This window comes from Myxocyprinus asiaticus, chromosome 29, assembly GCF_019703515.2.
Source record: "Myxocyprinus asiaticus isolate MX2 ecotype Aquarium Trade chromosome 29, UBuf_Myxa_2, whole genome shotgun sequence".
In the NCBI taxonomy this organism is placed as follows: domain Eukaryota; kingdom Metazoa; phylum Chordata; class Actinopteri; order Cypriniformes; family Catostomidae; genus Myxocyprinus; species Myxocyprinus asiaticus.
This window is the reverse complement of record NC_059372.1, coordinates 19,816,897-19,828,673: the sequence shown is the minus strand read 5'-3', so window position 1 is coordinate 19,828,673 and position 11,777 is coordinate 19,816,897. Positions and strand designations below refer to the sequence as shown.

Below are 11,777 nucleotides of genomic sequence, written 5' to 3'. Positions count from 1 at the left end.
TAAGTGAAAGAAGTAAAAAAAAAAAAAAAAAAAAAAGAAAGAAAGAAAAAAGAACACTTCTAACTCAAAACCTTATAGTTACCATGATATAGTCTCTGAGAATCCTTCCCCGTGACAACAAGCCCTGTTTCCACAGCTGTATTTGTTCTCAAATGTTAAAGTTTACATGAATAATGTTTGCATTAAGGTTTGGTTTATTTAGGTAATGTTACAGGTAGTTCATGAGAAAAAGCATGACATAACAGCTTAAACTCCTGGCCATTCTGAGCAGATTTCATGCCACCATTCAGAGATAAGCAGGCTGCCTTTTCATGTCAGATGGATGAATACAATATCTATCTGACAATCTTTCCAATCGCACAGTTTCAAGATTCAGGAAAAAGCATCCAGGTTTTTTAACCCTTGGATAGTCTTAACGATCAAGTCCCTACTTTGAACCTGCAGGGTCAATTTAACCCTTTTTTACCAAAAAATTCAAAAGCTTGCAATAAAGGCTCTGTTTGCACAATCTCTCTACTTTTGTTCTTAAATCGTTCCTCTAGGTGGCAGCAAACACTAAAAAAATTTTTTTTTTAAATTCTCTATTACATTCTATCACAATATACAGATCTGAAAGGCAGGGGATGCCCCAACACAGCTTTAAAAGTCTTTCCAAAGCTTGCAATAAAGGCTCTGTTTGCTCTATCTCTACTTTTGGTCTTAAATCGTTCCGGGTTCAGCACAAGTTAAGCTAAATCGACGGCATTTGTGGCATAATGTTGATTACCACAAAAATTTGTTTTGACTCGTTCCTCCTTTTCTTTAAAAAAAAGAAGAAGCAAAAATCGAGGTTACAGTGTGGCACGTACAATGGAAGTGAATGTGGCCAATTTTTGGAGGGTTAAAACACAGAAATGTGAAGTTTATAATTTTATAAAAGCACTTGCATTAATTCTTCTGTGAAAACTTGTATTATTCGAGCTGTAAAGTTGTTTAAATTTTAAAGTCATTTTAGGGTTTTAGGACTTTTTGACATTACATCATCATGGTAACATTGTAAAATTGGCTATAACTTTACACAGAAAAGGTTTGTAAGCAATTTATCACACTAAAATCATGTTTAAATGCATATCCTTTATGTCTTGTGCTTATATGTTTGAAAAAGTGAGAATTGTAACATTAAATAATTTCCCCCCATTCAATTCCATTGTAACTGCCTCACTGGATCCTCCATTTTTGCTTTTTTTTTTTTTTTTTTTAAGAAAAGGAGGAACGAGTCTAAATACATTTTTCTGGTAATCAACATTATGCCACAAATGCTGTCGATTGAGCTTAACTTGTATTGAACCCGGAACATTCCTTTAAATCGTTCAACTAGATGGCAACAAACAGTAGAAAAAATTTTTTTTTCTCTTTTCCTTCTATCACAATATACAGATCTGAAAGGCAGGGGATGCCCCAACATAGCTTAAAAAGTCTTTTAATAAAAAAAGATTCAAAAGCTTGTAATAAAGGCTCTGTTTGCGCTATCTCCATACTTTTAATTTTAGATCATTCCACTAGGTGGCAGCAAACACTAGAAAAATTATTTTTTTTATCACGATATAGAGATCTGTAAAGCAGAGGGTGCCCCAACATGTTTTCTGACTCCACCCATAGACATCCAGTCTCTTTTGGCAAGCCCCACCCTTCCCCCATGTTTTGTAGAATATCTCGGCCTCTGAATGGACTACAAACTTGATCTTGTTGTCATTTGAATGCAACCTCAGGTTTGCAATGATGTATAACATTTCATCATCAATAGTCAGGAACATATTCAAACGATGATTTGTTTATGATACTTTTTTGCTGAACTGTATATATTTTTTTCTGGACATTTGAGACATAACAGTCAATAATTTGCCCAGACAAGTTGAGAGACAAGTAAAAATAGACTCATTTTGTAGAAAAAAAAAACTAAAAACTAAGGTAAGAACTGATATAGAGTTTGTGGGTATTTGTGGCTTACAGAAGCAGTGATCGGAGCAGACATGAGACATTTGTGTTTTTTTTTTTATTCACACTTTTCACAATTTCAATTTGAAATTCGTTTGATGATTATTCAAACTAAATAATCCAGTATCTAATAACTTTAATTTGCATTAATTCTACTTTTTTGTGGTGTTTAATTGTTTATTATATCTAATTTTAACATGCCTAACATTTAATAACATATAATGAACACTGAACTTACAGTAAAATAACTTTTGAACAATTGAATATATAAAAAAAGATTGTGTATGCATTTGTGTCTGTTTTCAATGAGTGTTTGTGGGTGTCTGTGTGTGTATTTTTGTGTATGTATGTATGTGTGTGAGTGTGTGTGTGTATGTATGTATGGATGAATGTATGTATGAATGTATGTACTGTATGTGTGAATGTGTGTGTATGGATGGATGAATGTACAGTTGTGGCCAAAAATATTGACACCCTTGGTAAATATGAGCAAAGAAGGCTGTGGGAAAAAAAATCTGCATTGTTTATCCTTTTGATTCACAAAAATCTAACCTTTAATTGGAGTAAAACAATTGAAAGAGGGGAAATATCTTATTATTAAATAAATATTTTTCTCCAAAACACGATGGCCACAGTTATTGGCACCCCTACAAATTCTTATGAGTAAAATATATCTGAAGTATATTCCCATTCATATTTTACATTTTTTAGTGCACCTTGGTGACTAGGAACATGAAATTGTTCAGACATGACTTCCTGTTTCACAGGGGTATAAATATGAGGCAACACAAAGGCCAAATTCCCTTAATAAAGAATATATTTCTGATGTGCGGCAAAAGGTTGTCGAGCTTCACAAAATGGGAAGTGGCTATAAGAAAATACCCAAAGCATTGAAAATGCCCATTTCCACCATCAGGGCAATAATTAACTAGTTCCAATCAACTGGAGAATCGGCCTGGAAAAGGACATGTGTCTATATTGTCTCCACGCACAGTGAGGAGGATGGTTCGAGTGGCCAAAGAATCTCCAAGGATCACAGTTGGAGAATTGCAGGAATTAGTTGAGTCTTGGGGTCAAAAATATCAGACATCACCTACATCACCATAAGTTATTTGGGAGGGTTTCAAGTAAAAAGCCTCTGCTCTCATCCAACAACAAACTCAAGTGTCTTCAGTTTGCCAGACACTACTGGAACTTCATATGCGAAAGGGTTCTATGGTCAGATGAAACAAAAGATCTTTTTGGCAGTAAACACCAAAGATGGGTTTGGCACACACAGAGATTAAGTAGTCCCCAGTGCCCATGGTTAAATGTGGTGCTGGATCTTAAATGTTGTGGGGCTGTTTTTCTGCCAGAGGTCCTGTACATCTTGTTCGAATACATGGCATAACTCTTGTCAAATACCAACAGATAAAAAAATCAAAACCTGGCTACCTCTGCCAGAAAGCTTAAAATGGACCCTGGTTGGAACTTCCAGCAGGACAATGATACAAAACAAACATCAAAATCAACACAAAAATGGTTCACTGACCACAAAATCAAGGTTCTGCCATGGCCATCCCAGTCCCCTGACCTGAACCCATTGAAAATTTGTGAAGTGAACTGAAGAGGAGAGTCCACCAACATGGACCTCTGAATTTGAAGGATCTGAAGAGATTCTGTATGGAGGAATGGTCTCAGATCCCTTGCCAGGTGTTCTCCAACCTCATTAGGCATTATAAGAGATGACTCAGAGCTGTTATCTTGGCAAAGGGAGGTTGCAAAAAGTATTGAATAAAAGGGTGCCAATAATTATGGCCAATGCGTTTTGGAGAAAAATATTTATTTAATAATGAGATATTTCCCCCGTTTCAATTGTTTTTCCTTCAGTTAAACGTTAGATTTTTGTGAATGAAAGATCAAAAGGATAAACAATGCAGATTTGTTTTTCACAGTCTTCTTTGCTCATATTTACCAAGGGTGCCAATAATTTTGGCCACAACTGTATGTATGAATGTGCGTGTACATATGGATGAATGTATGTATATACTGTATGTGAGCTTGTATGTATGTGTGTGATTATGTGTGTAGAGGGGTGTGTATGTGCGTGAAATTATGAGTGTATTTATAATAACATTTTGAACTTTTCTAACATTTTAGAGCTTTCACTCTAACTTATTTTTAAAGCTTCTTTTATAAACACATGAAATAAAAAACACTTTCAAAAAACATTGAAAAGTGCAGATCACCTCTGTGGAGGATGTTAAGAAGTTTCAGGCTGAAAAGTTGAAGTGAAGTTTATGTGTATCAGTTTTAAAATAAAAAAGTAAGCGCAATGGATACCTTAAGGTGACACTCATAAAGTTAAAATAACAGAACACAATGTAACAGAACAGAATCCCTTTATTCAAGTATGAAAATGTAAAGCACATTTTTTAAATTGTAGAATACAATTCAATTATGTAATACAAATCAACATAACTATAAAGGCAAATTATTTACTTTGAACAATCAGTCATCTGAGGAGGTCTGTTTTATAAATCTGATTTTGAAGTGCATAGAATTTTGCATGACAGTAAACTTTAGTCCTACAAATCCTGATTGAATTGGTCCTTCATAACAAAGGGTGGGGGTGAAGGGAATATGGAATGGAAAGAAAACTAAAATCTGATATTCCTTTTTTATTTAATGATACTTTGAAACATATGCAACTGCTAACAACACAAAACCTTAACACAAAGTAAATATAACATTTTGGTTTGTGTTAAACAATTTGAAACCAGGTAATGAGTCTCTCAAGTATGATGCATTTTGCTGAAATACTGCGATAAGATCAATGCTTCAGATCGATTAAAGGAGTTGAACAAATACTAGCGAGTAATGATTAACATTAGTAAATAACAGGCTGCAGCTGTCTGTGACCTTTGGTAGAAGGCACAATAACATTTCAATGAAAATATATTCACATAATTCTGTTTTATGAACAACAACAACCTAGAATACATTAGATATATGCTTTCTTACTGAATTGATCTTCTACTTTAGCAAACTTTGCATTGACAAATCTGCTGATTCTTCAAAATAAATCGAGTGCTAGGCTTGTCTCCAAGCCTGAGGCACAAACACAATGGTTACAGTTATGCTTTGAGCTATAATGCATTTAGTTTGGTTTACGTGGTCTATACGCCCTTTTATTGTGACATCATTTTATATATGTGACAGAAACTTGATCATCACATAAACTCAAATGTGAATAAATAAACATATAAATCAGGAAAAATTCAATCAAACATACACTATATAAGGGGGGGGGGGGGTACTATATTATGCACCTGATCTGATCTTGAAATGAAAGACCACAACATTTCCTAGGGATGAGAGAAAAGGAACAATGCTAGGATACACCTAGGACCTTATTATAATAAAGGCTCAAAATTACCTTTCTAGAGTCTGCACTCTGGAAGATCAAGCAGAATCCACTGTAAATTCTCATAATAAAAAGATTACCTCCATTGAAAAGTGCCTCTAAGTGCTGATTACTAGAAAAAAAGGTTGGATGGGATTGTCCCAGCTGTACCCAATTAGCTGTGCTATGCCATTTGTACCTCATTTGTCCACATCCAGATGCTACCATAATTAAGCATAGTTTGGATAGAAGACACATAGTAAGAAGAGGGAGGCCAGCAGGCTATTGATTGGCTCTTCCCTGAAACAGAGAAGTGGAAGGTTGTACTGCAGATGTGGAAAAGTTTACACCTTCTTGACATTCACATTTTAGCACTCCATTGGGTACCATAAACACAGCTATGTGTCTTATATTGAACAATAAAGTGCACCCCAGTTTGAACAAACACATTGCCTTCACACATGTAAACCAAAGAACAAAGCTAAACATAACTACTGAAATAAACTGTTAAACATCGTGAACGGCATCCTGATCTAACCGATGCTGCAGCAGATGGTTGTGGCTTAAATTGACACAGTGAGATTAAAAGAAGCCTGTGGTCAAGCACACGTTTGCCATCTTTTTGAAACTTCTTAAGTGCAAGGAACACATTTTCAGTCAGCTGTTATTCCTTTCTCTCGCAGTTCCTCCATCACCCGCACGAGGTATGTAGGATCTGGATAACCAAAGCTGAAAAAACAAAATGTATAAACAATACGCAGTAAACATTAATACAACACAGCTGCTGTAACTGCAGCATTGTATTTTTGGGAAGTGCCTATGGACGCCTATGTAACATAAAACATCCTATAAAGTGTCATTGCTTTGTAAATGTGAATACAATCCTGAATAGCACAACAACAAAAAATTTGTCTCATCCCTAGTTTATTTAAAAAAAATAAAATAAAAAAAAAAAAAAAAGAAGAAAAAAAAGAAAAGGTCGCACTTCAAGTAAGGCACTTACAAAGGAAGTGAATGGGGCCAGTCCATAAACTCTAAAATACACAGTGTTTCAAAAGAAAAGCCACAAAATTTAAACATTATACATGTTATCATGAGTTTAGTGTGATAAAAAGGGTTTACCAGCGTCGTGGCAATGAAGTTGAAATATTGGATATAACTTTACACAGGTATAGTAAGTATTAAGCAATTTTATTGCACTAAAATCCTGTTATTTTGAACTCAAACTTTGAGTTCAAAATTAGCATGTTGAATTGGTTATAAAACCAATATAACTGCTCTTGATTGACATTTAATGTCAGAGCCAAAAAGCTAGTTAAAAGAATGCTTGTGGTTTTACCAACCAAAACATCAAAAATAAATGTAGTTTTACTATTAAATTGCATACCATCGTGGTCCGCCCCATATGGAGGTCTTGTGATGGATATCATTCCAGGTAATGACGTTATGCATGCCAGTGGTCATAGACGTGCCTATGGTAAAGATAAGCCGTTGCTCGAAGGCCCGGCGCAGCATGCATAGAACACGGTTTCCCTCAGGGCTGTCTGGCAGGTACGCCACACGGTCTGTGCCAGGGTACCGCACCCCAGGGTTCGGATGTTCTTGCTGAAAGAATTTCAAAACATAATGCTGCACATAATGCTTTTTCTTGACAATGTACAGTAACTTGTGTGATTACAGTTTGATTACAGTTTGATTACATATCTTGATGTCCGTTTCGCATTAATGAGCATTATGAGAGAAGCTGGTTTGCTGTGGCTCACTTGTTCATGTGAGAACTTCCATTGTTCAGTGCTCAAAACAACGCATATGCAAGTCAAAGTGAACAAGCTTCTCTTATAGCTCCCATGAATGTGCGACAGGGCATTTAAAATTTGGGTTATTTCTCACCAAAACCTATAGTATGCCTTCGAAAGACTCGGAAAATGATGCACGAATATGAATGTGATATTCCTTCAAATAAAAATCTCCATTTGTATTCAGCATAAGAAAGAAACTCATATGGGTTTGGAACAACATGAGGATGAGTAAATGATGACATCAATTTTGTTTTTGGGTGGACTATTCTTTAAATTTAATGAAATACACACCGTTGTTGCAGTACTTACCGCTTGAAAACCAGGAGGGAAACTGTAAATAATGCATATACAGCCACATCCTTCATGTCCAGGCAACTCCAGGTCTGGATCTCTTTCAACCATCATGCTCCCGTTGGCCGGCTGGTTACCAATAAGTTGACCATACACAAGTCTGCACACAGGACAGACCTTCTTCACTTGGAAAGCCTGTTCTAAGCAAGTCCGGCAGAATGCATGGCCACATTTGTCCAGAATTGTCTTTTCCACCATCTCCCCCATGCATATGGAGCAAATAGTGCTCTCTTCTTCATTTACCTGTCCCGTGTTTAATTCAGGCCCAGTTCTTGCTGTGGCCTCATGTAGCATGGGTAAAACCACACAGGTCTGCACGTCTGCATTTTTCCTATATTTCTGCTGTTGCCTCTGGGAGCGCCGTGGTTGAGGAGGTGGAGGCAACAAGCTCCCCTCTCCATCAGGCTCCATTGATGTCACACAGGGTAACAGAGACCGTTTCCTCTTAAGAGCTGCCTCCTGTTTGGTCATTTCCTTTCGGGCACAGCGGCATAAGTCTATGAAGGCTTTCTGTGTGACGGGAGACACCGGACCCTCCATCAGCCCAGTTCTGGCTCTGTTGCTGCCCTCCACTGGGGAGAGCCGCACAGCACAGCAGCCACCACGCTCCCCACGTCGGATTATGTCTGCACTTAGTCCCTGCTTGTCCTCAAAGGCAACCAACCAGGGCCGTCCAGCGGCTGCAAGGTAATCCCAGACCGCCTGCGACACCAGCACCTCATCACTGCCCTGCCCCGCTCGCACACTCATCTCATCAAATGAAACTGCGAGGGAAAGAGATCAGTTTGCACATCACTTTGCTCGCATCATTCAAAATGGTGCTAACATGGAGTAATCAGACTCCAGTATCATTAAAGCAAAGTTTGCAATTATAAACTATCTTGCTTCTTTTCCTGTGTTAAATATTTTACATTTAGCATTCTATGCCTTTATAATCTTAAAGGAATTGTCCGGGTTCAATACAAGATTAGATCAATCCACAGCATTTGTGGCATAATGTTGATTACCACAAAAAATTATTTTGACTTGCCCCTCCTTTACTTAAAGAAAAGAAAAAAATCTGGGTTACAGTGAGGCACTTACAATGGAAGTAAATGAGGCGAATCCGTAAACGTTAAAATACTCACTATTTCAAAAGTATAGCCACAAGCCGTAAACAATATGCATGGTAACAGGATTTCAATGTGATAAAATCACTTACTAACCTTTTCTGTGTAAAGTTACACTGCCTGGCCAAAACAAAAGTTGCCATTTGGATTTAAATAAGCAGATATTTAAGAGATTATGATTGGATCATTATTTCAGTGATTAATATGTTTCAGCTGACAACAATTCTTTTAACTCTAATGCAGTGTGTAGCTTCTCATTTCTTAAACAACCATGTCGGAAGGCGTATACCTTGGTCGTGGAAAAGATGTTACTGTGTTTCAGAAGCGGCAAATAATTGTAAATAAAAGCAAAGAAAACAACTAAGGAGATTGCTGAAATCACTGGAATTGGGTTAAGAACAGTCCAATGCATTATTAAAGCCTGGAAGGATAATGGAGAACCGTCAGCTTCACGGAAGAAATGCGGTAGGAAAAAACTTGAATAATTGTGATCGGAGATCACTAAAACGCTTGAAGTCACATCGTAAAAAATCGACAGTAGAACTATGATTAATATTGAAAGTAAGAGAATTTCCACACAGAGAATGTGACGAGAACTTACAGGATTGGGACTAACCGTGTGGCCACAAGAAAGCCGCTTGTTAGTGAGGCTAATCAGAAAAAACGACTTCAGTTTGCTAGGGAGCATAAAGATTGGACTGTGGAACAATGGAAAAAGGTCATGTGGTCTGATGAGTCCAGATTTACCCTATTCCAAAGTGATGGGCGTGTCAGGGTAAGCGCATGAAGCGATGCACCTGTCATGCATAGTGCCCACTGTACAAGCCTCTGGAGGCAGTGTTATGATCTGGGGTTGCTTCTATTGGTCAGGTCTAGGCTCAGCAACTTTATGCAGCAATAAAATGAAGTCAGCTGACTACCTGAATGTACTGAATGACCAGGTTATCCCATCATTATTTCCCCTGATTGCACGGGCATATTCCAGGATGACAACGCCAAGATTCATCCAGTGACAGAGTGGTTCAGGGGGGACGAGGAATAATTTTCACACATAAATTGGCCACCACAGAGTCCTGACCTTAACATCACTGAAAGTCTTTGGGATGTGCTGAGAAGACTTTATGGAGTGGTTCGACATGCCCATCATCAATACAAGATCTCGGCCAAAAATTAATGCAACTCTGGATGGAAATAAATGTTGTGACGTTGCATAAGGTTGTCGAAACAGTGCTATGATGAATGCATGCCGTAATCAAAGCAAAAGGCAGTCCAACTAAATATTAGAGTTTGCGACTTTTTTTTTTGGCCAGGCAGTGTATAAGTAATTTTACAGCTTTGCTGCCATGACGATGTAATGCCATAAAACCCTAAAACAATGATTTAAACAACTTTACAGCTCAAATAATAAACGAGTTTTAACAGAAGAATTAAAGTAAGTGCTTTTATAAAATTATAAGCTTCACATTTCTGCTTTTAAACCCTTCAAAAATTGGCCCCATTCACTTTAATTGTGAGCGCCTAACTTTTTTATCGATTATCAAATAATCAACGTTATGCCACAAATGGTGTTGACTGAGCTTAACTTCTATTGAATCTGGAATATTCCTTTAAGAATGCAAGTATTTGGGTAGTTGACAAAAAACATGGATATAAACTTTATATCTTTATGTACAAGGGAACATGTATATTTTAGATGCTGTGAATGGTCACAGTTTCCTTTACAATTTTCCACCATTTTTAATCAACTTGTGATAAAATAATTTTTAAAACATCTTATATTTATATGTTTCTACATTTAATGTCTCTCGGTTAATGAAGTCATAAACACACATATAATAATAAGCCAATAATTAGAAACATTCTGTTTAAAATGAAAATATGGTGTTTTAGATGAGGTATAGCATGTCACATCGCAGGACACTGCTTGATACATCAGATCAACTACCTGATAACAGTAATGTTGAACTTTACCCTTTCAGCATTTTCTCAGGTTAAATGTTAGCCTGTGCTTGTTATCAGTTCGCCCCATTCCTTGCGAAGAGAAGCATATGATGAGTAATCTGGCTAATGAGTCAATCCTGCATAAATTCACAATACTTCACACCTGACAAGACCGAACATGCTGCAAGATAGCATGCTAATTCTCATTTACATCTCAGTCACATTTCTATCCGCATCCTAAACAAATTCCCTGTGCTTAACCTCTTCTAAAATGTATTATAGTCTGAGATCTAAACACTATAAAATGATATCTCTTTCTATATACCCTCTCCTAATCGAGTTGTGGCTGTGCAGCAGAGAAGTGGAATATTCTAGACCTGAGGTTTCTTATTTGGACAGGCTTTTCTGAGTACTGTCAGCTCGTTCACAGGGATGTGCACGATCGGATCAGCTGCTCTATACTGTAATGTGTTCACTGTATAAACAAAGGATCATTGTAGGTTTCACTACCTGGAGTCCTGGACCTCATGAATGTCACTTGATGCTAGCAATAACATTTCAGAAGAAGAAAATTACCTTTTGATCCCATAAATTCCTTTATTTGCAGTAACGGGCCTATTTCCCTGTTTAAGAAAAATAAATATAGGAGTTAGATCCAGACATTGTTTACTTTGCGCGTATTACAACAACCTCATATAACACACGAAGAAAAGGATGTCAGTAGCTTTAAGCGAAGCACCAACATAAATCAAACAATAATAATAAAAGAAAACACATAGTAATAAAGCCTATTATGTTATTGTAATAAATTGATTCACCTTCTGTGGTGACTTTCCCGGAAGAGATGAATGTAAAGGGAACCGACTGCCTTCTTCCTCTCGATGAAGTCAGCAAACGACCGCTGCATTGAAAACTATGACAGTTCTTGCGAATGTATGCTTGTGATATCCTACTCAAGTTCAGTTGATCGTTTTACAGTTGCCAGCTCAGTCTCTTTGTGATTTTCCAATTCTCCGTCCTTGGCCAAAGAAAGACAACATTAATACAAAGAACATCGTTGACTGTCACGACCGAACTGTTTTACCTTTAGCATCTTCGCGACACAAACACAGCGTCTCTATGTCATGTTTAGTTGTCACATAGTTCCCCTTTCATTAATCAAAGTGTGGAAAACTGGTCTGAATACAAGACAGTATAGACAGGAAGTTCGTCACTCTA

General features: G+C 37.1%; 1 protein-coding gene across 2 annotated transcripts; it reads right to left on the bottom strand.

Moving 5' to 3' along the window:
• Positions 1-4,338: 4,338 nt before the first annotated feature.
• Positions 4,339-11,777, bottom strand: LOC127419611 (probable E3 ubiquitin-protein ligase DTX3). 2 transcript variants are annotated; one of them, XM_051661144.1, is made up of 6 exons: positions 11,644-11,753; positions 11,378-11,577; positions 11,136-11,182; positions 7,468-8,273; positions 6,747-6,964; positions 4,339-6,088 (listed from the first exon to the last, which is right to left on the bottom strand). In XM_051661144.1, the coding sequence occupies exons 2-6, from the start codon at positions 11,464-11,466 to the stop codon at positions 6,013-6,015; spliced, it is 1,236 nt and encodes a 411-aa protein (XP_051517104.1). In that variant the 5' UTR covers positions 11,467-11,577; positions 11,644-11,753; the 3' UTR covers positions 4,339-6,012. The 2 variants fall into 2 exon arrangements, with proteins under 2 accessions (XP_051517104.1, XP_051517103.1); XM_051661143.1 differs by having other exon boundaries at positions 11,378-11,777.

Bases quoted from the DNA above. Each gene is read 5' to 3' on its own strand.
- LOC127419611 (XM_051661143.1), bottom strand. From the start codon at position 11,466: ATGCAGCGGTCGTTTGCTGACTTCATCGAGAGGAAGAAGGCAGTCGGT. The intron at 11,183-11,377 runs GTGAATCAATTT...TTTCTTAAACAG, and splicing joins CGGGAAAGTCACCACAGAAG to GGAAATAGGCCCGTTACTGC. The intron at 6,965-7,467 runs GTAAGTACTGCA...AAATTCTTTCAG, and splicing joins TCCCTCCTGGTTTTCAAGCG to CAAGAACATCCGAACCCTGG.